The following is a 27,098-nucleotide window of genomic DNA, read 5'->3' as shown; positions in this document are numbered from 1 at the left end:
TAGTTGCTGTGAAATAGGCCACAGAATAATTTGTCAGGATTCAAGACTACAAAGATACAGACAGAATAATATTGTGAACACAAAATTCTCAACATTTTCCTTTGTTACCTAGACAACCAAACAACACTAGCTGCTTTTATATAAATACTTGTTAACCACGCCCATATTTAAAGCATTCCTTGTTTATTGATCTGAACCATGGCATAGTGAGAACATCAATCAATGAAACAAGGATGGTGTGATATAGTCATTAAAACCTCCCCTCCTGTCCAACTATTGGATCAATTCCATGAATTACTGCTTGAATCAATTTACGTAAAATTAAAACTTGTCCTTACAGTGCAGCAGTGCTGTTATACATTAGAGCAGCTCCTTTCCCCAAAAAAGCCACAATGGAACCAACTTCAACTTGTTCTTTTGACACAGTTAAGTCATTTCAACTATATTTCAGCTCTTTCCAAAATCAGCTTCTGGTGATTCACATATCACAGCACAAATTGCAACCTTCAGAAATTAATTAAACTACTAAAAGGAACCTTGTCATAATCTTTCAATACTCTACCAAACAACATAGCTAGGTTAGGAAGGTGAAAATAGCATATTGTGCACAAGAATTTAGATAACATAATGCATCTTAAAAAAAAAAGTCTAAGACTGCATGACATCCACAAGAGGACAATTGCATGAATCTAATCCCCACTCCACAATCATCAACTTTAATGAAATACAGTGATCCCTCGAGTTTCGCGATCTCGAGTTTCGCGAAACGCTATATCGCGAGTTTTCTACCCGGAAGTAACACCACCATCTGCACGCATGCGTAGATGGTGGAGTTTGCATTACCGCCGGGCAGATCAGCTGCTAGGCGGCCAAAGGAACCTTCCCTGGGTCTTCCCGCCGGCATGGGGGGCTTCCTAGCACCCCCCGAACCCCCAACCCGGGTTTGGGGGGGTGCTAGGAAGCCCCCCATGCCGGGGGAGACCTTTTAAAACACCCGTGCCGCTTCCCAGCTGAGTCCTGAAGCCAAGCGCAGAAGTTCGCCTTTGGCGCTTGGCTTCAGGACTCAGCTGGGAAGGGCGCGGCTGTTTGAAAAGGTGGCAGTCGGCCTGGGGGGCTTCCCAGTACCCCCCCCCAACCCTGTCTCCTGCCGCCGGTTTAGCCAGGAGAGGAGCGGCAAAGTGACTTGGAGGAATGGGAAACTCAAACCGCCCAGTTTCAGCTTTCCATTCCTCCACGTCACTTCGCCGCTCCTTCTGGCTGGTGGGGGGGGGGAGTTAGGAAGGTTCTACTTCTCCCCCCCAGCCAAAAACTCAAAGCCTGTCTCCTGCCACACAGTTTAGCCAGGAGAGCAGCGGCGAAGTGACTTGAAGGAATGGGAAACTCAAACCGCCCGGTTTCAGCTTTCCATTCCTCCACGTCACTTTGCCGGGGGAATCTGGGAGGGAAGATGACGCGCCGGCAGCACAGGGGCGAGGGGTGGGAGGCAAAGCTCTGCGGGTACAGCCCCTTTCGGCCAAGCCTCCCCCCCCCCGCCAAGCAGCCAGGGAAGCCGAGCCGGGCGTGGAACATCGGCGCGGGAGGCAGGAGACGATCGGGCGACCGGAGCAGCAGCGCCGCCGCCGCCACGCCCGGCTCGGCTTCCCTGGCTGCGTGGCCGGGGAGGCTTGGCTGAAAGTGGCTGGAGCCGCAGAGCTTTGCCTCCCCCCCCCCTGTGCCGCCCGCGCGTCATCTTCCCTCCCAGACAAAAAGGCCACCCTTCGGCTCTGCAGTTTCAGTGGGGTTTCCCCGTTGCCCAGGGATTCCTGAACACACCACAGCCACCTCCGTTCGGGCGAAGGAATCCCTGGGCAACGGGGAAACCCCACTGAAACCGGGCGGGTTAAGCCTCCTTCGGCGACTGCGGAACTGCTTGCTGTCAACTTTGCACTGGGCAAAGAACTCTTCACCTCCCGCCAGGCACGGACGAAAGGCGTGGAAGTCTATTGTAGCAGCTGCTACAGCGGAGACATTTTGGGGGGGAGGCAGGAGGCAGGAGATCTGGCCCTTCACTTGCCCTCCCAGCAAAAGGCAAAGCCGCGCAGCTCCCCAGCCGCCAAAGGAGGCTTAACCCCACCCCTCTGTCCCACCCATCGCCCGTGGCCGGCAGAAAAGCGGGGATAGGCAGGAGGAGGTTATGCCGACCACGGGCGATGAGTGGGACAGAGGGGTGGGGTAAAGCCTCCTTTGGCGGCTGGGGAGCTGCGCGGCTTTGCCTTTTGCTGGGAGGGCAAGTGAAGGGCCAGATCTCCTGCCTCCTGCCTCCCCCCCCCCAATGTCTCCGCTGTAGCAGCTGCTACAATAGACTTCCACGCCTTTCGTCCGTGCCTGGCGGGAGGTGAAGAGTTCTTTGCCCAGTGCAAAGTTGACAGCAAGCAGTTCCGCAGTCGCCGAAGGAGGCTTAACCCGCCCGGTTTCAGTGGGGTTTCCCCGTTGCCCAGGGATTCCTGAACACACCACAGCCACCTCCGTTCGGGCGAAGGAATCCCTGGGCAACGGGGAAACCCCACTGAAACCGGGCGGGTTAAGCCTCCTTCGGCGACTGCGGAACTGCTTGCTGTCAACTTTGCACTGGGCAAAGAACTCTTCACCTCCCGCCAGGCACGGACGAAAGGCGTGGAAGTCTATTGTAGCAGCTGCTACAGCGGAGACATTTTGGGGGGGAGGCAGGAGGCAGGAGATCTGGCCCTTCACTTGCCCTCCCAGCAAAAGGCAAAGCCGCGCAGCTCCCCAGCCGCCAAAGGAGGCTTAACCCCACCCCTCTGTCCCACCCATCGCCCGTGGCCGGCAGAAAAGCGGGGATAGGCAGGAGGAGGTTATGCCGACCACGGGCGATGAGTGGGACAGAGGGGTGGGGTAAAGCCTCCTTTGGCGGCTGGGGAGCTGCGCGGCTTTGCCTTTTGCTGGGAGGGCAAGTGAAGGGCCAGATCTCCTGCCTCCTGCCTCCCCCCCCCAATGTCTCCGCTGTAGCAGCTGCTACAATAGACTTCCACGCCTTTCGTCCGTGCCTGGCGGGAGGTGAAGAGTTCTTTGCCCAGTGCAAAGTTGACAGCAAGCAGTTCCGCAGTCGCCGAAGGAGGCTTAACCCGCCCGGTTTCAGTGGGGTTTCCCCGTTGCCCAGGGATTCCTGAACACACCACAGCCACCTCCGTTCGGGCGAAAGAATCCCTGGGCAACGGGGAAACCCCACTGAAACCGGGCGGGTTAAGCCTCCTTCGGCGACTGCGGAACTGCTTGCTGTCAACTTTGCACTGGGCAAAGAACTCTTCACCTCCCGCCAGGCACGGACGAAAGGCGTGGAAGTCTATTGTAGCAGCTGCTACAGCGGAGACATTTTGGGGGGGAGGCAGGAGGCAGGAGATCTGGCCCTTCACTTGCCCTCCCAGCAAAAGGCAAAGCCGCGCAGCTCCCCAGCCGCCAAAGGAGGCTTAACCCCACCCCTCTGTCCCACCCATCGCCCGTGGCCGGCAGAAAAGCGGGGATAGGCAGGAGGAGGTTATGCCGACCACGGGCGATGAGTGGGACAGAGGGGTGGGGTTAAGCCTCCTTTGGCGGCTGGGGAGCTGCGCGGCTTTGCCTTTTGCTGGGAGGGCAAGTGAAGGGCCGGATCTCCTGCCTCCTGCCTCCCCCCCCCCCCCCAAATGTCTCCGCTGTAGCAGCTGCTACAATAGACTTCCACGCCTTTCGTCCGTGCCTGGCGGGAGGTGAAGAGTTCTTTGCCCAGTGCAAAGTTGACAGCAAGCAGTTCCGCAGTCGCCGAAGGAGGCTTAACCCGCCCGGTTTCAGTGGGGTTTCCCCGTTGCCCAGGGATTCCTGAACACACCACAGCCACCTCCGTTCGGGCGAAGGAATCCCTGGGCAACGGGGAAACCCCACTGAAACCGGGCGGTTTGGACTTTCCATTCCTCCAAGTCACTTCGCCGCTCGTGTCCTGGGTAAACCGGGCGGCAGGATACAGGCTTTGAGTTTTTGGCTGCAGGGGGAGGGAGTTAGGAAAATCCTACTTCTCCCCCCGCAGCCAAAAACTCGCAAGGTAAGGTTCGGGGCGGGGCGGGCGGGGCCCTTTTGTGCCAGTCGGGGAGGCGGCGGCGGCTGCAGCAGAGGCGGGCGGGGGAGGCCGGCCCGCCGGAGGGGCGATGCTGGCGGCGGAGACAGGCGAAGTCCCGCCCGCCCCCCGCCCGCTTGGCCCCGGGGGGCTGAAGGGAGCCAGGCGGGGGAGGGCGGGGGCTACTCGGTTCTTCCTCAGCCGGGGGTAGCCGGAGCGCCGGCCAGGCGGGGGCGGGCGAGGCGAGGGCTGCGGGGCGTGCCGGGCTCCAAGTTGCCGCGCTGCCTTTGTAAACCTGCCCGAGGGAGGCGAGGGAGCCCCTTTGTTGGCCGGCGGCCTGGCCGGCCCTTGGCGCGCGGTGCCCGCGGGGACTGCTGCGGCGGGGACTGCCCACTGCCTTCGCCCAGACCAGAGGCATCGCTCGGCTGGGTTTGCAGATCCGCGGAGGCATCGCCGAGGGCGGGCTGAGCGGCGCTGTGTTGGGAGCCCGTGCCGTGGGAGCGGGCGGCTTGGCCTCGCTGCGGCGGCGGCGGCTTTGCGGGTCCTCGCTGGCGGCCTCGCCGGGCGGAGGAGGCTGCGGGGCTTTCTAAAGGGAGGAAGAACTTGCTATCGAGCCTGCTAATGAAATCCAACCGGCGGAGGGTCTGAAATTCCACCCGAGGGGAAATGGGGGAAAAAAGCCCAGCCGGGAGCGCGGCGCCAGGCATTGTTCTCCGGACCCCTCCCGCAGCCTGGAGAGGGAAAGGGCCGCTGCGGGTTGGATTTCATTAGCAGGCTCGATAGCAAGTTCGATAGCGGCGGGCGAACGAGGCGAGCGGCGGGCGAACGAGGGGAGTGGGGGGGCGAACGAGGGGAGCGGCGGGCGAACGAGGGGAATGGGGGGAGAACGAGGGGAGCGGCGGGCGAACGGGGCGAGCGGCGGGCGAACGGGGCGAGCGGCGGGCGAACGGGATGTGCGGCCGCCGAACGGGGCGAGCGGCAAACGGCGGGCGGGCATCAGCGAGGATCCGAGGCGGCGGGGAAGACCCAGGGAACGTTCCTTCGGCCGCCCAACAGCTGATCTGCTCGGTAGCGCGGCAGCAGCGAGGAGCCGAAGATGAGGTTTCCCCGTTGCCCAGGCAAAGGGGAAACCCCATCTTCGGCTCCTCGCTGCTGCCGCGCTACCGAGCAGATCAGCTGTTGGGCGGCTGAAGTAACCTTCCCTTGGTCTTCCCCACCGCCCACACGCAAACTTCACCATCTGCGCATGTGCGGCCATGAAAAAATGGCCGCACATGCGCAGATGGTGTTTTTACTTCCGCACCGCTATATCGCGAAAAATCGAGTTTCGCGAGGGGTCTTGGAACGGAACCCTCGCGAAACTCGAGGGATCACTGTATAGGCAGATGATCTGTTGATGTTCTTCAAATCCAAAATACTGCACAGCCCTATTATTACATCACACATTAGATTTAACCAGAAAATCAGATGCTACAGAAAACCAATTTTCAATACAGTATAAGAATTCTGTCGACTTTTGCTACTGTCCTGGAAACTTGAAGCTTTTGCAAATGAAATAAAGCCTGATAAGAGATGCCTGGATTGTGATTCAACTGCAATTCCTCAGATTGTCCTCTTTCTTTTTTAACCATACAAACATTTTTCTCTTCCAGTCATCTGACCCAACATCCATGATTTCTTAAACATTATATAGGTCAGACTGGGAAATCAATTATGAATGCTTTCACTACTTTTATTATAAGGGTACAGTAAGAGAATACTGCAAATTTGAATAGGTTTCGAATGACATATGGAGGGTTCTGTCTGAGACATCTTTTCAAATTATATTTGCGTCTCACATTACTTTTATCTGGCCATTCTCTTAGTTGCGATGATCAACCAGTACTTTTAATATCATAAAATGCAATTATCTTTTTCAATTTTAACTGGAAGTAAAAAAAGATATTCTCTCTAACCTCTTTTTATAGTAGCATATAGCTTAATTGCAGAAAACTGAGGATGAACAGAAGTTGAACAGTTCTGAACTATTTGTTAACATTCCAACATTTCTGCAAGAGAACTATTTATTTTTATTTATTTATTTTTATTTGTTTGTTTGTCAAACTAGTGTACTGGTTTTGTTTCCTTTTCTTTGTTCTTAATATTCATCTTCTGAACTTCAGATTTTTCTGTCATTATCTCTATAGTTTGAACTATATATATATATATATACAGTGATACCTCGTCTTATGAACTTAATTGGTTCTGGGACGAGGTTTGTAAGGTGAAAAGTTTGTAAGACGAAACAATGTTTCCCATAGGAATCAATGGAAAAGCGATTAATGTGTGCAACCCCAAAACTCACCCCTTTTGCCAGCCGAAGCCCTGTTTTTCTGCTGCTGGGATTCCCCTGAGGCTCCCCTCCATGGGAAACCCCACCTCCGGACTTCTGTGTTTTTGTGATGCTGCAGGGAAATCACAGCAGGGGAATCCCAGCTGCGCAAAAATGGGTGCTTCGCTGGCAATGGAAGTCCGGAGGTGGGTTTTCTGGCAAGAGGAGGCTAAGCGAAATTGCAGCATTGCAAAAACATGGAAGTCCTCAAGACCCCACCTCTGGACTTCCGTGTTTTTGTGATGCTGCGATTTTGCTGAGGCTCCCCTCACTGGGAAACCCCACCTCCGGACTTCCGTTGCCAGCGAAGCGCCCATTTTTGCGCTGCTGGTATTCCCCTGCAGCATCACAAAAACACAGAAGTCTGGAGGTGGTGTTTCCCATGGAGGGGAGCCTCAGGGGAATCCCAGCAGTGCAAAAATGGGCGCTTTGCTGGCAACAGAAGTCCAAGGTGGGGTATCCCAGTGGCGGCGGCTTGGGTTTGTAAGGTGAAAATCGTTTGGAAGAAGAGGCAAAAAAATCTTAAATCTTAAACCCTGGGTTTGTATCTCGAAAGGTTTGTAAGACAAGGTATTACTGTATATATCGCTGGTGATCATATCTCTTTCCCCTCCTATTTGCATCTTCAGTTGTTCAAACTGCTACAGAATTTTTGCAATCAATGTATTCTTTTTGATTTCCTCATTGGATTTTTCTGAAATTGTTATTTTAGGAGGTCAGTTTTCAGGTGATTTTGAGTTCCTTTTTTCATTAGCTTTCGTTGCATGAAATCTTGCTCTTCTTGTTCTCACTTTAGTAAAATCTGTTTTCTTGAAGACAAACCACATGCTTGATTATAATTTCTTGCAGTCAAGAAGTCAAGATTAAATGGTCACTCTCACATTGTCAACTAAGTCTTCCACATTAGTTAATATCAGATCAGTGACAGCTGATCATAAATATTAACATCAGGATATGTAATCAAAGGAATTAAGGACAAACAATGGTGAAAGAAGATTCTGATGACTCCTGACATCACACATTGAAAAACATAGATACTGTTAAGGCTATGGTTTCCCCAAATTGTAAATGATAACTATGGAAGCTAGGTCATTAGCATGGTCAACAGAGGCTTGGCTGTGCCACTCCATCTTCACATTGTCCACCCCCAATATATGCTCCACCCAAATGGAGAGTAAGTTAAACTTTCCCCAGAGGAAGATCCGACGTGCCTCCTCTATAAATACCTTGAACTTGGTGCCATCCTGGCGATTGATGTGGGCCTTGGTGGCAACACTGTCTGTCATGATCAGCACTTTTTGGCCAGACTGCCTGGCAAAAATAGTGGAGGGCCAGATGGACTGCCCTGAGCTCCATCCAATTGATGCTGTGGTTGCTGTCCTGAGCACTCAAGTGCCCTTGCACCATCTGAGCTGAGAGATGTGCTCCCCGTTCAGCCAGACTGTGTCCATTGTGAAGACTACATGACCTGGTTTTTGGAAGGGAGTGCCCTCAGTGATGACTGGAGAGCTCCACCAAACAGGTTTATAGTTTATAGTTTATTAAATTTGTATGCCGCTCCTCTCCGAAGACAAGGGAGCTAATGACCTCTGATGGGAGTCAGACTCTGGCCAGCGAAGTGTCCCTGCTGAACCTCTGAAATGGCCAAAAAAACCCACAACCCACTAGAGGCCACAGGTATGCAGGTGGGCCCAAGTTACAATTGAGAAGGTTGATATATCTTGCCCAGGAGCTTGGATAAGGTGACCAAGAATGTTGATCTGTCCCTCTGAATGGAGGAAATCAGCTCCTGGAGCCTAGCTTGGCTTGGTTGATGCAATAAGGTGACTCTTATCCAAGTTAATGGAGAACCCATGGTGGTGTAGGACCTGGATGGTGACCCTCAAATCCTCCCGAACATGACTAGCGGAGGATGACTGAATGTGGATGTCATGCAGGTTGCACTGTATATGCATGGGAAGAGTCCTTAAATGGGCTGCTAGGGCTGCTAAGATTTTAGTGAATACCCGAGGCGCTGAAAATAGGGCAAATGGCACGGTCCTATACTGATAGTGAGCTCCAGCAAAATGGAACCTGAGATACTGTCTATGGAGGTGTATGGGCATACTCCCTCATTAATGCCTTCTAGGATTGCCTATCGGTGACACAGCGATTGAGTGATTTTAGGTCAAGAATCGCTCTCCATTCCCCCGAAGCTTTTGGCACTACAAACAAAATGGAGTAGAAGCCCTGCCAGCATTGATCCTCTGGGTCAGCCTCAATGGCATGGATATCCAGCAAGTGCTGAATAGCTGTCTCCTGTCCCTAGAGACAGGGATTCATAGAAAAAACCTCAGGAGAGTGGAGTGGATTTCAAGAGATAGACCAAATGTAATGGACTGTCTGACCCAAGCATCCAAAGTAGACTCTTCCCATTGGGCTACAAAGTAAGCCAAGCAGACTCCAATAGGGTGCTCGGAATGAACTCACTTGTGGCATCGGAATGAATAGCTTCCTCCTCCTTGAAAGGGCCGTTTGGCCTTAAAGGAACACCCTCAGTCGGGATGGTCTTGACGTTGCCCCTGTTGTTGAGGAAAGTAACCCTGGTATTTTGGGGGCCTGGCACCTGAATCCGCAGGACAGAACACAGGTCTGCACAAACAAGGAGATGGAAGATATGGATCTAGAGGTGAAGCATGCAGTGTTGAGGGTAGCATCTGCAGACAGCTGAGCTGCCGCAATCAGTTTGTTAATATCTTGGCATAAAAGGACGTTGGTTTCTGGGATCGTCTCCTGCAAGCGCGAAGCCAGGTGAGGGAGGTCCTTGTAAAAAAGGACACTGCATGTAGTGTGTATGGCCAAAGCCACCACTTGATGCGCCCTCTGGAAAGACAGTTTCATGCACCTATCCTCAGCCGTAAGGTTTCTGATGGATCACCCGGGAGAGAGGAAGAAGGATCTAATGTTGCTACCGGCAGGTCTATGGTGGGAACCTGCAGGACCTTAGCTAAATCTGGGACTACATTGTATACTTTCCTCCCTGAAGAGCCAGGCGAATTCCACTGCTTCTTGATTATTTATTATTTATTTATTTATTTATTATTTGGATTTGTATGCCGCCCCTCTCCGAAGACTCGGGGCGGCTCACAACAAGTGGAACAAATCATAAATAATCCGACTAAATTTAAAATATTTGAAGATTTTTTTAAAAAAACCCCATATACTAACAGACACGCACACAAGCATACCACGTATACTAAACATGCCCAGTGGGAGATGTTTCAGTTCCCCCATGCCTGACGGCAAAGGTGGGTTTTAAGGAGTTTACGGAAGGCAGGAAGAGTAGGGGCAGTTCTAATCTCCGGGGGGAGCTGGTTCCAGAGGGCCGGTGCCGCCACAGAGAAGGCTCTTCCCCTGGGGCCCGCCAACCGACATTGTTTAGTTGACGGGACCCGGAGAAGGCCCACTCTGTGGGACCTAATCGGTCGCTGGGATTCGTGCGGCAGGAGGCAGTCTCGGAGATATTCTGGTCCAATGCCATGAAGGGCTTTAAAGGTCATAACCAACACTTTGAATTGTGACCAGAAACTGATCGGCAGCCAATGCAGACTGCGGAGTGATGGTGAAATATGGGCATACCTAGGTAAGCCCATGACTGCTCTCGCAGCTACATTCTGCACGATCTGAAGTTTCCGAACACTTTTCAGAGGTAGCCCCATGTAGAGAGCATTACAGTAGTCGAACCTCGAGGTGATGAGGGCATGAGTGACTGTGAGCAATGAGTCCCGGTCCAGATAGGGCCGCAACTGGTGCACCAGGCGAACCTGGGCAAACGCCCCCCTCGCCACAGCTGAGAGATGGTTTTCTAATGTGAGCTGTGGATCGAAGAGGACGCCCAAGTTGCGGACCCTCTCTGAGGGGGTCAATAGTTCCCCCCCAGGGTAATGGACGGACAGGTGGGATTGTCCTTGGGAGGCAAAACCCACAGCCACTCCGTCTTATCCGGGTTGAGTTTGAGTCTGTTGACACCCATCCAGGCCCCAACAGCCTCCAGGCACCGGCACATCACTTCCACCGCTTCGTTGACTGGGCATGGGGTGGAGATGTAGAGCTGGGTATCATCAGCATATTGATGATACCTCACCCCATGTCCTTGGATGATCTCGCCCAGCGGTTTCATGTAGATGTTAAATAGCAGTGGGGAGAGGACCGACCCCTGAGGCACCCCACAAGGGAGAGACCTAGGAGCCGACCTCTGACCCCCCACTAACACTGACTGCGACCAGCCAGAGAGGTAGGAGGAGAACCACTGGAGGACAGTGCCTCCCACCCCCAACCCCTCCAGCCGGTGCAGAAGGATACCATGGTCGATGGTATCGAAAGCCGCTGAGAGGTCAAGGAGCACCAGGACAGAGGATAAACCCCTGTCCCGGGCCCGCCAGAGATCATCCATCAACGCGACCAAAGCGGTTTCCGTGCTGTAACCGGGCCTGAAACCCGACTGCTGGGGACCTAGATAATTGGCCTCTTCCAAGGACCGCTGGAGCTGGAGTGCCACCACCTTCTCAACAACCTTCCCCATAAAGGGAAGGTTGGAGACTGGACGATAGTTATTAAGTACGGCTGGGTCCAGGGAGGGCTTCTTGAGGAGGGGGCGCACGAGCGCTTCTTTATAGAGTGTTGGAAAAACTCCCCTCCCCAAGGAAGCGTTGGTAATCTCCTGGGCCCAGCTCCGTGTCACCTCCCTGCTGGCCGAAACCAACCAGGAGTGACACGGATCCAGTAAACAGGTGGCGGAACTCACAGCTCCAATGGCCTTGTTCACTTCATCAGGTGTCACCAGATCAAACTCTTCACAGACAGGTGGACAAGTACGTGCCCCAGTCACCTCGACTGACTCGTTGTCAGTCGACTCTGTTTTACAATTGGAGTCGAGGTCGGCCCGGATCTGAGCGACTTTATCAGCGAAAAACGTGTTGAAATCCTCGGCACTACACTGCAAGGGCTCCCCAACTCCCCCCTGGTTGAGAAGGGAGCGGGTCACCCTAAACCGAGCGGCCGGGTGGGATTCCGCTGATGCAATCAAGGCGGCATGGTACGCGCATCTTGCCGCCTTGAGCGCCACTTTGTAAGTCTTAATAAAAGCTCTTACAAGTGTTCGATCAGATTCAGACCTACTCTTCCTCCATCGCTTCTCTAGACGTCTCTTTTGGCGTTTCAACTCCCGGAGCTCCTCGTTGAACCATGGAGCTCTACGGGGTCTAACGCCACGGAGAGGTCGCAAAGGCGCAATCCGGTCAAGAGCCCCCGCCGCAGCCCTGTTCCAGGCCTCCGCGAGAGACTCCGCCGAACTGTAGACGAGTGCCTCTGGAATAACCCCAAGCGCCGTCTGAAAGCCCTCTGGGTCCCTCAGGCGTCTGGGGCGGAACATCTTCATTGGTTCCGCCTCCCTGCGGGGAAGGATTGGAGCCAGGAAGTCGAGCCGTAGTAGAAAATGGTCTGACCATGACAAAGGCAATGCTTCTAAGCCCCTTAGTCTCAGACCATTACTCAGTTGCTCGGAAAGGAATACCATGCCCTCCCTCGTGAGTCGGACCCTGTACTACTTGAGTCAGGTCCATGGCTGTCATGGTGGCCATGAACTCCTGTGCCAACCCAGAGGTTTCGCCGAGTGACGGCAGGTTGAAGTCCCCCAGGACAATGAGTCAGGGGAACTCCACCGCCAACCCGGCTACCTCCTCGAGTAGCACAGGCAGGGCTTTTGACACGCAGCTGGGAGGCAGGTACGTGAGAAATAAGCCCACCTGAACCCCTAATTCCAACTTCATCAAGAGAGACTCGCAACCCGCAATTTCCGGAGCAATGAGTCTACGCAGGCAAAGGCTCTCCCTGGCTATAATAGCCACTCCTCCCCCCCTTCCCTGGGGTCGAGGTTGATGCCATATCTGAAACCCGGCTGGGCAAATTTCAGAGAGAGGAACACCTCCCTCTGGGCCCAGCCAGGTTTCAGTAATACATGCCAGGTCGGCCTCCCCATCCAGGATCAAATCCCGGATGAGGAGAGCTTTATTTACCACCGACCTGGCATTAAGCAGCAGCAACCTGAGCCCAGGGCCAGAGTTACACTCACCACCAGTACCCAAGTTTGGGCTCACAGAGCCAGAACAAGGGACCGTTATTAAGCAACGATCCCTCGTTCCCCTGGAACAGCTAACTCTGTGGCCCCCGCCATAACTGCCTCTCCCCAGCAACACAGGGATATTCCGACCCCCTGCCACCCGAGATCGGTGCCCCTTCCTCTCCTGTCTCCCGAGCGTCAGGTGGGCCAGACCTATCATTCACACTACTATCACTCAACTCATCCATACCATAACCCCACCCACCCCCACCCACCCAATCATACCAGTCATTCCACTCATACCCACAAGTATATTTATCCCAGTCATCCATTTCTTTAGAACCCCAATTATGTTAAAATTCAATTAAATTAGTAACAGTGTAAAATAGCAGTTAATAACAATTTAAAACACTAAAACATTAAAAATATAAGTATATAAAATATAAGATAAAAATTGTAAGTTAATATAAATTAATTTTGTTTGATGGTACAATCAATTGTCCATTGGGACACAGGGTCTAAATACAGTTTGGTTTTTCTAGGACTGGTCAAGATCGGTGACCAGTACTGTAAAAATTCTGTCTCTTTGCCTCGATTGAGAATGTCCCAAGTTCTTCCTCTCTGGGGGCTCCAGTTTCCATCAGGTGCCCTGGGTAATCTCCAGTAGTCCTCAGTCCCACTTGATAACATCTCTATCTCCATCGCCCCTTCGTAGCTCCACGTTCTTAAAGCTTCTGCTGGGCGCCCCCCCCCCCAAGACAGCAGCCACTCCCACTGGCCACCGCCCCAAGTGCCTCGGTGTTTCCAGGCATTTCCAGGCATTTCAAGAGTCTTTTGGCTTTGCAGCTGACACAGGCAGGCTCCCTCCAGCACGTTCTTAAAGCTTCTGCTGGGCACCCCCCCCAAGACAGCAGCCACTCCCACTGGCCACCGCCCCAAGTGCCTGGGTGTTTCCAGGCGTTTCCAGGCGTTTCAAGAGTCTTTTGGCTTTGCAGCTAACACAGGCGGGCTCCCTCCAGCACGTTCTTAAAGCTTCTGCTGGGCTCCCCCCCCAAGACAGCAGCCACTCCCACGGGCCACCGGCCTAAGTGCCTCAGTGTTTCCAGGCATTTCCAGGCGTTTCAAGAGTCTTTTGGCTTTGCAGCTGACACAGGCAGGCTCCTTCCAGCACGTTCTTAAAGCTTCTGCTGGCCCCCCCCCCAAGACAGCAGCCACCTCCACTGGCCACCGCCCCAAGTGCCTTGGTGTTTCCAGGCGTTTCCAGGTGTTTCAAGAGTCTTTTGGCTTTGCAGCTGACACAGGCAGGCTCCCTCCAGCACGTTCTTAAAGCTTCTGCTGGGCTCCCCCCCCAAGACAGCAGCCACTCCCACTGGCCATCGCCCCAAGTGCCTCGGTGTTTCCAGGCGTTTCAAGAGTCTTTTGGCTTTGCAGCTGACACAGGCAGGCTCCTTCCAGCACGTTCTTAAAGCTTCTGCTGGGCGCCCCCCCCCCCCAAGACAGCAGCCACCTCCACTGGCCACCACCCCAAGTGCCTTGGTGTTTCCAGGCGTTTCCAGGTGTTTCAAGAGTCTTTTGGCTTTGCAGCTGACACAGGCAGGCTCCCTCCAGCACGTTCTTAAAGCTTCTGCTGGGCTCCCCCCCCAAGACAGCAGCCACTCCCACTGGCCATCGCCCCAAGTGCCTCGGTGTTTCCAGGCGTTTCAAGAGTCTTTTGGCTTTGCAGCTGACACAGGCCGGCTCCCTCCAGCACGTTCTTAAAGCTTTTGCTGGGCGCCCCCCCCAAAGACAGCAGCCACTCCCACTGGCCACCGCCCCAAGTGCCTCGGTGTTTCCAGGCGTTTCCAGAGTCTTTTGGCTTTGCAGCTGACACAGGAAGGCTCCCTCCAGCACGTTCTTAAAGCTTCTGCTGGGCTCCTCCCCCCAAGACAGCAGCTGATGAACAACTTAGGGGAAGGCATGACTTCCTCTTCTGAGATATGTGCGAGGAACAGTGGGTTGGTTAAGTCCTGCTCAGATTGCAAATCTGGGTCTGGCACCGAAGAAACAAGGCCAGCTGCATGTTTTGCATTGTGTAGCAAGGACTTAAAGAGGAAAATATGAAACAGTCCCATAAAAGGGGGCTGGTCATGTGCAATGCTGTCATCATCAGACAAGACCTGGAGATCTTTCTTCCAAACTTCAATCCTTGAAGAATGGGAGCCTTATCTAAGTGGTTCATCATAATCCTCCTGGAGGAAAGCCCCATGCTGGATCTGAGGAAGCTGGTGTCTTCGAGCTGACATGACAGCCGGTCTGGCCTGTTGTAGACTGGCAGCAATGCCTTGTCTCATTGCCTCAGTTATAATGGCTGCATGGAGTCAGGCAAGGCAGAAATGTTAGACCTCAGGCTGGTGGCTGTAGGTGTGAAGGTGGTCTCTGGGGCGCTCCTGGTTCCAGTTAGGAGCCTGAAGGGAGCCCTCCAGAAGTGCCTGGGTAAAGGTTTGTGCCCAGAGATCTGGATCTGTATTGGGTATAATGTTGAACCCTGGTGAGAGGAGCAACCTGAGGGCCAATCAGAATGGCCTCAGTTACCGAAGTGTGAGCCTGTGTGGTCTGCTGGCTTGTGGCCACCCTATCACAGAGTTGTTCAAGGTCTTATGACTGCAAGACTCATCTCTACTCGTTGCCTTGAATGTGTGAGACATTGAGGCCTCTTGGGAGGAAGGGAGGGAGGTCCTTCTGAATCCTCCTTCTTTCATGTCTGTTTTGTCTGCAGAACTGGAATCAGACTTGGAGGACTTAGAATGTTTTGATGGCATTGTTGCAAGATGGCAAAAAGCCCAATGCTGAGGTGGAGCTGCAGTGACCAAAGGCTGTTGGCTCAAACGTAAAGTCTGCTCTGTTGGCAATGACCCAGATATCTGGTCAGCTAGAGCCTATGCCATGCTCTTGTGGGGCAGTGGCTAAAATTGCCAAGACACTGAAAAGCATGAAGCTCCTGAAGTGTGTCCAAATGCCATGCCTTTATGGGACGTGGCTCAACTCTACCAGGGCCTGGTTAATTTGAGGAATCGAGAGGCGCTAGAAACCCTCATAGAAGCTGTGCAGGGAAATACTAATCTGCCTCATTCCCACTCAGTCAAAGAGCTAAACATCCTTGTGAAGAAAGGGGGGGGGGATCCCACTCCCCAGAAAACTCAAGTCTGAAAAGGGGTGGCACAATAAGTTTGAGCCAAGCACTGTGATTCACTTAAGTGAGAGTGGCCCATGATGAAAGCAGAACAATGGCAGCCTGCAACAAAGAACCACAAGCTTGGAAGGAAAAAACAATCGTTTGAGTAGCAAATTCAAAATGACAGACGCAACACCCATCGGGCAGTGCAGGAAGCTGATGTGCAATAATAAACCTTCCCAAGCAAGGATCTTGTTTTAGGCTAATTGCTCTTCTGTGCTGGCTCAAACGATGTTAATGAGAGCCCAGCACAATCGCTCCAAATCAAGTCTCACTTTAAAAAGTTTTTCCTGTCAGGCTGTTGTTGGAGCCTGACAGGCTCACAAGGTTGGAGCCAAAGCTATAGAGGATGGCCAGCGACTGCACGATGGCAGTCAACTGCCAGAAACACTCACGATCACAAGGAAAGGCAGCTGATGAATATAGCAGTCAGGAATTATAAAATGGTCACGAAGGAGAAATGGAAGGCATACCTGTCCTCGTTGAGTGAGTGAGTTCTAAAAGATGCCTAGGATAGCAACAAGGGCATAACCTAAACTTTGACAGAATCAGTCAAATCAGAGAGTAGATAGAGTTAATCCATCCCTGTTTGCTATATCCACCTCTGTGGAGAAATACTACCGGTACAGTAATCCCTCGCTACTTCATGGGTTTTCAAAGGGGGCTTAAATCCATTAAAAAATTTAAATTCATTAAAAATTCATAAAATTCTTCTACAGTACTACTGTACTCTATTAAAGAAACTGGTAGAATATCACATGTAGTTCCAGCTGAGAAACATTATAGAATGACTGTTTAATGCAAAAGGTGCGTTTTAAAAGTCCAAATACTCGTTAAATACATAAAAAAATATCTTTCCTCTACTTCACGGAAATTCATTTTTCACAGGTGGTTCTGGAACGCATCCCCCGCGAAAAACGGGATCACTGTATAGCAGAATTATATAGAATTTTATAAGGAAAGGTTGGGGGGGCATCACAAAAGCAAGTACTGTACAGTATAATTTTTAAGAAACTAAAAAAGCACTAGGAATACATTTATAAAAAAGGCAGCAGGGAACTATGTAAAAATGTTTATTTCTGCTAAAAGAGATGTTACAAAATCTGACTAAAATAAAGTTAAAACTTCTGCCACTACTTCTTTTTTTAAATTATTTTTTATTGATTTTTAATTCCAAGAAAAGACAAAGACACATACAAAAACACATAACATAAAAAAGGGGCCCAAACTGCTCCGTATTTTTTCAGAAGTCTAAGAAATTTAAACACGAGTCTTGTAGATCATATTAAGAAAAGGTAATAAAAAGAAATCATGAAAGGAAGAAAAATGTATAAACTATCACTAACTACTATTTAAACGTTCACATAGTTTTGTACCATTTACTATACGTTACAGTATTTACAATAGCATTCTTTTATCCAGCCGCTCATAAAACTTATACCAAATTTTGTAATAGTCAGATTCTTCTTGTCACTTTAACCGCCTTGTCATCATGTCCATTTCAGCAGTGTCAGTTATTTTATTTATTATTTCTTCTTCTCTTGGAATTTCGGTATCTTTCCATCTTTGAGTGTAGGCTACCCTGGCAGCCGTTAGAATATGTAGATATTGGGTTTCTTTTTTATACTTCTGAGTAGGAATTCCTAATAAAAAGAATTCTGGCGTCTTTTCTATTTCCTCTTATACTATTTATTTTAACCACTTCTCTATTAACTTCCAATAGTATTTCACTTTAGGACAGGTCCACCATTGGTGATAATATGTCCCTATCTCCTTTTTGCACTTCCAGCAATTTGGTTGAAGATTCGGATACATTTTAGCGAGTCTGTTGGGTGGCAAATGTCATCTATGGAACATTTTCATCTGGTTTTCTTTAAATGCTGTAGACTTTGCTATCTGCCAATTGTATGTCCATGAATTTTCCCATTTGTCCATATCTATTGTGTGCCCAAGGTTCCTGCACCAACTAATCATGTTATCTTTTACCATATTACTTTCTATTTTGGACCTTATCATATACTTATATATATTTCCCGATCATTTTTTCTTGATTTTTCATAATTATTTTATCAAAAGTTGATTTCCCTTCCTGAAAAAGTTAAGTTTTTGTCGGCTGAAAATCTTATTTGGATCTGAGTGTACGTCCACCAGTCTATTTCCTTACCCTCATTGTTTAAGGCTTGCCTAGTATTTAACTCTAAATGGGAATCTAAAAGATCTTTATATCTTAATACTTCGGTACTTTTTTAAAAGTTTGGATGTCTTACTGCATCTATTGGTGAAATCCAATCTGGGACAGTTAAAACATGATATTTCTTAATTTCTAACCAAACTTGTATTAAGGAATTTCTAATTATGTGGTTTTTTAAATACTTATGCACTTTATATTTCTTATACCATGCGAAAGCATGTCAACCCAAAATTAATTTGTGGCCTTCTAAACTTAATACTCTGCTGTTTTCTAGGGTAAGCCAATCTCTTATCCATATCATAGCTGCTGCCTGATAAAACAGTTTCCAATTCGGTAATCCAAACCCACCTTTTTCTTTTAAATTTTCTAATACTTTTAATTTAATTCTTGGTTTTTTACCTCGCCATATAATTCTTTTGGTAATCTTAGTGAGTTCCATAAAAAAATTCTTACCTGGGTTGACTGGAATTACCTGAAATAGAAAGAGTATCTTCGGTAGAATGTTCATTTTTACTGTTGATATTCTGCCTAGGAGGGAGAGTTGAAGATTGTTCCAGATTTCTATGTCTGTTTTAATTTTAGCTAAAATTTTAGTATAATTGTCATCTTTTAAAGAGGAGGTTTTAGATGCTATCCAGATCTCCAAGTACTTTATTTTCTTTGTTACCTTCATTTTAGTTAGGGTTTCTAAATTATTTATCTGTTCTGTTGTCATGTTTTTTGTTATCATATGTGTTTTAGATTTGTTAATTTTGAACCCCGCTACATTACCAAATTCGTGTATTACTTCCATTAGTTTAGGGATCGTGGTCTGGGATTCTTCTGTGATACAAACAATGTCATCAGCAAAAGCTTGAACTTTGTAAGTTCCCTTTCTGGCCTTTAGACCTTTAATTTCATTATTTTCTCTTATTTTAATTAGCATCGTTAGAAGAGGGGGGAGGGGACAAACCTGTCTAACTCCTTTCAGTAGTTCGAATTTTTCCATTTTTTCCCCATTAATTATGATTTTTGCAGTTTGTTTAGCATATGTCAAATCTATCAAATTACTGAATTTGGCCCCAAAATTCATCCTTCCTAATTGTGCTTTTAGAAATCTCCAATTAACATTGTCGAAAGCTTTTTTGGCATTTAGAAAAATTAATGACATTTGTTTGACAGGGAGTTGTTTGTAGTACTCAAATGTATTTATAATCGTCCTAATATTATTTTTCACCTGTCTGCCTGGAAGGAACCCTTTTTTGTCATTGTGAATTATAACATTTAATATTTTTTTAAGTCTAGTTGAGAGTGTAGAAACAAATATTTTATAATCGACATTAAGGAGGGATGTTGGTCTATAATTTTCTATTTTTTCTTTTGCCATTCCTGTTTTTGGAATTAGAGTAATCAGAGCTTCAGACCAGGATATTGGAATTTTTACTGCTGAAATTATTTTATTAAAAATCTCAAGCATATTCACCGTAATTGAATTACAATCTAATTTATAAAATTCTGGTGGAATTGTGTCTGGGCCAGTTGCTTTGTTATTTTTCTGTCTATTTATTGTTTGTTGAAGTTCTGCCATTGTGATCTGGAAATTCAGTTTTTGTGATTGTTAATCTGTTAAAGTAGGTAATTTTAGGGAGTCTAGAAAATTTTTAACTTCTATTTCATTAACTTCTTCATATTGGTATAAATGTTTATAAAATTCAAGAGCTATTGCCTTCTTTTCCTCCATATTATGTCTTATCTTTCCCTGTTTTTCTTCTAATTTATTAATTATTTTTTATTCTTTTTGCTTCCTTAATTTATAGGCCAACCAACGTCTGGGTTTGTTTGCATTTTCAAAATAATCCTGTTTTGCCCTTTTTAGTTTTTGTGCTGTTTCTTCTTGTTCAATTAAACCAATTTTGTGTTTTAGTAGATTCATTTTCCCTTTAATTTTATCATTAGTCAAATCATTTTGAGGCTCCCTTTCTGCCTCTTTTAATTTTTGTTCTATTTCTAGATTTTGCACCTTTTTCTCTTTATTCTTTTTCGCTATGTAGGAAATTGTTAAGCCATGAATATAAGCCTTTGCTGTGTCCCATAGGTTTTGTGGTGAAGTTTCTGCAACTACTTCTATCTTGCTAAGAAATTAATTGAAACAAACAATTTGGCTAGAAGTGCCTTGACTTTCGCGTACAACTGTATACATCTGCACCCTAAACCGATCTGATGATATAATAGAAATGCTGACCTGGTGCTTGTTGGTTTAAGGAATTTGATGTAGAAAATAGTTTGAAATTGAATGTGAGCAAGAATGTACTTACTAAATTTGTATAACTACCCTCTGTCATAAACCATCTGGCTCTTACTTTGTTCTAACGGCAATTTTGAAAGGGTAGTAGTCACATGAAGGAATAGATATGAGACTTCGAATGACCCCTAAACATGGAATTTAATTCAAAGAAGAAACCATTCCTGTATTACTCCTTGTTGTGAGTGTTCCCTGTCAGCCTTTGGAATTGTCAGATTCAGAAGACAAAGATGATGTAGAAGCTGCTAATTACCCTGATTTAAGATATGTGGAAGAGGCTAGTGATGATGAAAATGAAATAGAACAGCCATCTAATGAAAGTATGCAGAGTAATGCATCTTCGGATAATGAGGGTACAGAAAGGAGTCCTTGGTTAAGTGCAAAGTTCAGAAGATCACAGAAAAGAAGACAGACTTTGGGGGAAGAGGTTTCAATATGCTATTCAGAGTGTGTAGAATAATTAATTATATCACATTCGGAATTGGCAGGAAGAGATGGATGTCTTTCTTCAAAGTGCTAAAAACAAAAATTAAGACGTATGCTGTTTTTCCAGAGAAGTGAGTTTTATATTGCATGATAAACTGTTTTTTAATAGCATGAACCTGACCCAGAAATAAGAGGATGTTTTGAAATAGACAGCCTGTTATTTTAGAAAGAATTATAACATCGTTGTTTAGTCTGTGAGATTGGAATGCATTTTGCATGCTGGAGTTGTAAATGATGAAATCCAAAGTGGAAGGAAAAATAAAAGAAATGTTGTTTTGAAAATTACAAGCCTGTAAAGTTCGTATTCTTGGAGCAGCTAGCCAGATCTCAGTCCAGGTCCAGAACACACCTTAAGACATGGACTTATATCCCATCCTAAATTGGTGCAAAGATGCAAAGATTTCACTTTCATAGGATACTTAAAGTTCTCAATTTGACTTAATTGTATTGCAATTATAATTTTATATAATTAATATTACATTGACCACGATTCTCTATATTTAATCTCACTCAAAAATTATCTCTGCTTAAAGTATAATAGTGAAAGCCTGAAGTACTGTTGCTTTAAGAGCTTTATAATGGAGGGAAACTTCAACAGAAAATAATAATCAATCTCTGAATGCCTTTTAAAACAGTCAACCCAAATAGTTCAAATTAAATAGGGATATTTGTAAGATTTTCTCTGCTTGGCTGAAACTGGGTGGATAGAGTCTATCTTGGAAAGAGAATATCAGAAATACATAGTCCCTGATGTATTTAATTTAATCTGAATCTTGAATTGTTTTTTAGAAGAAAATGGCTGATCAGTTAAAACAATACTTCATAAGGAATTATAAAGCTTCTAAGAACTGTCATGTACAAAAGATAAAACACTTAAATTAGAATTTTCATAAATACTTATGTTTATTAAACTTACTAACTTCCAACAATTATAAACATTATGAAAGTTATGATATTGGATACAGATGTAGGAACATGTAGACATCTTGACAGGTTTTTCTCTCATTCTTTTCAATGGCACCCTGCTGGTCCCCTGAAAATAATGTATACAATATTGTGGAAGCTTCAATAAGGTGAGCTCTACTGTGGGGATGGGAGGTATACTGTATCTGCTAATTACATTTTTTAAAAAGTCAAATAAAATATATAACTCATTTTGCAAAACTCTCCTTTCCTTTTTCCATGCCCCTTTTCTCAAGAGAGTCTACTGGTTCTTTGTAGGGCATTTCTAAGAATCTAAAAAGAAAATTTGGGAGAATTAGGCAGAGAATTAGTCCTTTCAGTCAGGAAGTATGTACCTGTATCTAAAATAAGCCTACTGCAAGCAGTAGAACTTTAATTAATCATAGCTAACTTAGATCCTAAAGATTCTGAAGGGTCTACTTTAAATTATAAGAGCTAAGGCTGTCACTATAAACAAACTTCCCAGGGAATAAATCTCAATTAATGTAATCCTGTTTACTTCTGAGTACAAATTGAACAGTACTGTGCACAAATGCTAACAAGTTCCAAAAATCTCTATAGTTAAGAATACCTCCTGTTCTTCTAATTAGAACCCTACTCTATCTAGATTATATTTTTTTATTTTAATATTGGAAAAGTTAAAAATAATTCAGTTCTACTTTTTTCTGTTTAATAAATAAATCAAATTTATATTATTTCATATACATTTTCAAACATAAAGTAAAAACAATTAATGTTTTGTCAGAGTATTTTATTTCAAGATGCAAAGATGCAATAGAAAAACTACGGACAAGATGTCCTATTCTTACCATGACCTGAGGCAAAAACTGAAACAGGACCGGTCTGTACTAGGTAAGAGCTGGCAGTATAGTCCTCATCAGTGTCAGAGTCCTGAACTGGCTGGATAGCACTAGTACTTAGCAACCATCTCTGGTTGTCATGGAGATTTGGAGATGGAGGAGGGGAATGTAAATGTTCAATAACGGATTGACTAGATGAAGAAGATGGCATGGGAGGACCTGAGGAAAAAATATTAAAAAAAATTGGATAACACATGGAATAGTTCAGAAAATTACACCTTTGTGTAATTATTTTAAAAAATATTTTGATAAATTATAGCTAAACAAAATTATGATATCATGTGATGGAAATGTTTACAGTTTTCTGAAATTCATTATGGAAGGGATTATCTTTACTAAAGGTTTCATAATTAAATGCAGAAATCAGTTGCATTTTTAAAAGTTTGTTACATTTGTTGCATTTCATGTTTCCCTCATATTTTCATCCAGTTTAAAAATACTAATTTGGGTATGAATCTTGAGGCTTGACCTTCTTTTCTAGATTCATAAGTTGAATAATTATATAACTAATGTTCATTGCCTTATCCGTGCATGTAAAGAAATGGCAGAATGGTTATAGCAGGGTTCTCAAGTCTCTCATCAATTGTACACAAATGAGGTTTTGCACAACTCTTTATAGGGGCTCAGGATGCGGTCTATCAAGTGCTGCAAACTTGTAAGCTGGATGAAGATCCTGAAGAAAAAGAACTGCCAGGTCAGCTGATCTGGTGGGTCTCCTGGCAACAGTGCCCCTAGTTGGTTGGGCCACAAAGTTAGTATCTTGAATCCTCTCTCTCTGAAGGTATTATCCTCCAGGAATCTCTGTTCACTGATGTACTCTGTGAGGTGGTATTGGGTGTCTCCAAATTGTGGCAGAGGGGAGACAAAGCTTAGGTATCAATGATAAATTGAGGAGCTAAAACTGCCAGAGGAACAGAAGGAAAAAGAAGGTGGGCCAGGCGTGACTTCTTTTAAGAGTTTATTTGCTGAACAAGGAAACAAGATCTTTCTGCCAGATAAGGGAAGGAAAAATGAAGGAATACTAGAAAAGTACTTCTTGGGATGGATTTTCTAAAATGATATTAAGCTATGATCTTGAAAAAAAATACTACATATCAACTCAGAGACATCTTCCTTAGGTTAAAGCCATTATTCCATGTTGTGTATTGAAGAATGACAGAAAAGATACTCTGAGCATCTATACCCCACCTTTTCAGTTAACTGAATAATATAATCCAGTCTATTTTCCCAAGGCTAAACATACCACATTGTTTCAACTTTTTTCAACTATTTCCTGATCTGCCTCTGTGCCCTTCTCTGAACTGTTCCAGGTTATCTGAATTATTCTTTGAAGCATGCTGGCCAGGACTATACTTCATCCTAGAGGTGTGGTTTGTTCAGTGTAAAACAAAATGAAACAATACTTCATGTGTTTGGAAACTTTATATCTGGGTATATAACCTTAGAATCAATTTCTGAATTTTTACCACTATACCAAATCAGATAACTTTTACACTTTGTATTTTATTTCTGTTTGTTAAAGGATGAATTTTGTCTCTATTAAATTTCATTCCATTATTTTCAATGCATTTTTCTAATATATCACTACTTTCTGTCTTCAATATATTCTAACGAATTGTTTACCATCAGAAAACTTCGTAAATAATTCCTTTCCTTATCAAATCAGTAGCAAAAAATGTGACTGTACAAGGTCTAGAACAGAACCTTGTGGCATCCAATGCAATATCAGACACCATACAACCCATGGTGTTAACTAGGTTAACTATCACAGTCTACTAGCATTTTAGAATATTTATCTTTCTTTTTTTATATTTGTTGAAACTCCCAGATGAATCTTTTCTGAAATTATTTATATTGTTTTGGAATCAATATTCAGGCTGGATTATAGCACAGCGACAGTTGGTCATACTTATGGATTATACTGCTAAGGATCAAAGATAAGATATTACAACTATCCTGGCTTTCTTGGACTTCCCTGTGGTTTTCAATACCACAAATCACAATATTTCTTCACTGCTATGGGGATTGGCTGTGTGGGACATTGCTTTGTAGTGATTCTCCTCCTTCCTCTGGAGCAGATTCATCTGTTACTAGGGAATGAGAGAAAGCTGAATCCTATATACCTGCTGACACCTGCTGTCTTATGTTTGGATCTTTTATCCTTTCTCATTAAAATAGCTCAGGATGTAGTATGATCACTATGCTAATGATAGACAACTATATCTCTTTGATACTGCCAATCAAGGGACACTATCCTAAGTATTGGCTGCATGCCTAAAGCTGTAAAGGCTTGGCTGTGGAAAATTGTTTCAACTCAATCCTAGCAAAATGTAGTTGCTCCAGGTCTCTAGTCCTCCTAGTTCTAGAGAGCTGGTGAACAATTTGGAGTCCTTCTTGAATTCACAACTCCTGTTTGAGGAACAGGTGGCAGTTATGGCTAAGAGAACCTTTGGTGCAGATTCATCTACTGCATCAAATGTACCCATTCCTGAATTGAAAGATCTGGGTCAGTCATAGTCACTCATAGTTTCTGGCTAACTTACTGCATTGTGTCTACATGTGACTGCTCTTGAAGATCATGCAGAAATTATAACTGGGGCAAAATACTGAGTTGCATGCACTTTTGAGTGATCCATAGCTTGTCTATGTTATAGTGCTGATGCATAAGCTGCACTGATTTCCAATTTCTTTCCAGGTCAATGTCACAAGTCCAGGTGATTAGCAGGACTGCTTCTCATGGACAGTATCTTCTAATTCCACCAGATCAAATAGGTTGGGCATACTCCAGGTCCCTTTCTTAATTTTGCCATTAACCATAAACCCTTCTCCCTAGTGGTCTATGCCCTTTAGAGCACCAAGCCCTGTGTGAGGCCCCTACTCTTTTAGCTTTCTGGAAAACTTTACAAGACACACTAAGATACATGTACATACAGTCATTGTTTGTATATTCGCAGTATACCCATACAACAAAATTCACATGATGCCTAAAGACCAGTCCTAATACACATAACAATCCAAAAAACCATGCCCCACCCACCACAAATTCCCTACCCTGAACCACCCAAACTTCTACACAACAGACCAAGTAATACTGTCCAACAGCTCACTGGTGGTGATCCTTTAGTTCATTGTTAAGTGCGAGTATAGCCCTGGGATAAAAGCTATTCAGAAATGAGTGGTCCGAGTTTTAATTGTGTAGGCAACAGTTCAAAAAGATTGTAAGCAGGATGAGAAGAGTCTCTGAGAATGTTGTACACCTTCCTAGAATAGCAAGATGTAAAGATATCATCCAGGGCAGGCAGCTGGAGCCCAAAGGGAGCATGCTACAGAGCTGCTCCCATACCATGCAAGAATGCTGTATGTCAGGACACTCTCAATGGTACTGCAATAGTAGGATAGCAGTAGATGCTGAGATAGATTTATCTTCCTGAGCATGAGCACAGCCTCTTTTGTGCCTTCTTCACAAGCATGTTAACATTCATAGTCCATGAGAGGTCCTCTGGGATGTAAGTACCCAAAAATTTAAAACTACCAATCTTCTTCCTCTACTTGCCATTTATGTGCAATGGTAAATGTACATCTTTCTTCCTCCTTAAGTCAATTATCAGTTCTTTAATTTTTTTGGTGTTAAGTGTAAAATTATTTTCTTTATACCACAATGTCAGCCCTTGTACCTCATTTCTATAAGCAGACTCATTGCTCTTATTAATGAGTCCCACTACTGTTGTATCGTCTGCAAATTTAAAAGTTGCATTAATGTTATACAATGGGGTGCATACAACATATTTAAGTTCATACAACATATTTAAGTGTGCTTCCTGCACACATTTATGGAAAGAGCAAATCTTCAAGACTGCTTGTTTAAATTTGGCAATCGTTATTTGTTAAGGTAAGGAGAAATTGACCACTGCATAGAACTTTTTCTGTGTTTGTATGCACACAAGATACATATACCCTTCTTCCACCTACTCTTACGTTTGGAGGGAAAATAATTTTAAATTCAAGCTTATCTTCCTTTGAGGTAAATATGATATTCTTCTACCATGAAATTGCCAGGTTGCTGGCATTCTTTCTTTTATAACTTTGTAATGAGTGGCTTTTAATTATAAATCCATTTTATATTATAGACCTCCTGTATGCTATCCAACCCATGTAATGTGGCATTGGCATTTATCTCTCTGCTGGATACAAGAGCCTTCTGTAGTCAACCTGTGGTGACAGTTATATGTTAATTAAAAGCCTACATGCAAATAGCATTACTGAAAAGTGTTGTGGCAGATCGCACACAAAGCACTATTATTTGTAACTGCACAGCCCTTGTTATCAACTGCTTTAATACTGAGCAAACATTGTATTTAGCGTGAATCTCTCCCTCTGGGAAATATGCTAACAAACACTTATTACCTAAGTTAGGATAGTTAGAGATCATTCAATAGTTGTTACATAGTTGTTACAATGGAGACTTCTTCAAACAAATTTTAATTATAGGATATCTACTCTGTTATTTTTCAGCATAATGGTTAGTGACCAATTAAACATTGTGAAAAATATACTTAA

General features: G+C 45.5%; 1 protein-coding gene across 1 annotated transcript in view; it reads right to left on the bottom strand.

The window, feature by feature from the left end:
* Window positions 1–27,098, bottom strand: part of TENM3 (teneurin transmembrane protein 3) — a 1,937,374-nt gene that overhangs the window by 227,530 nt on the left and 1,682,746 nt on the right. Inside the window, exons 11-12 of the mRNA XM_070757504.1 lie at window positions 22,491–22,700; window positions 18,405–18,479 (exon numbers count right to left, since the gene is read on the bottom strand). Of these exons, the coding sequence (XP_070613605.1) occupies window positions 18,405–18,479; window positions 22,491–22,700 (285 nt within the window). The remainder of the gene's footprint in view (window positions 1–18,404; window positions 18,480–22,490; window positions 22,701–27,098) is intronic.

The sequence above is a fragment of the Erythrolamprus reginae genome, chromosome 7 (assembly GCF_031021105.1).
Source record: "Erythrolamprus reginae isolate rEryReg1 chromosome 7, rEryReg1.hap1, whole genome shotgun sequence".
Classification (NCBI taxonomy): Eukaryota; Metazoa; Chordata; class Lepidosauria; order Squamata; family Dipsadidae; genus Erythrolamprus; species Erythrolamprus reginae.
Note: the sequence above shows the minus strand (reverse complement) of the source record. Positions and strands in the feature narration are given on the sequence as shown.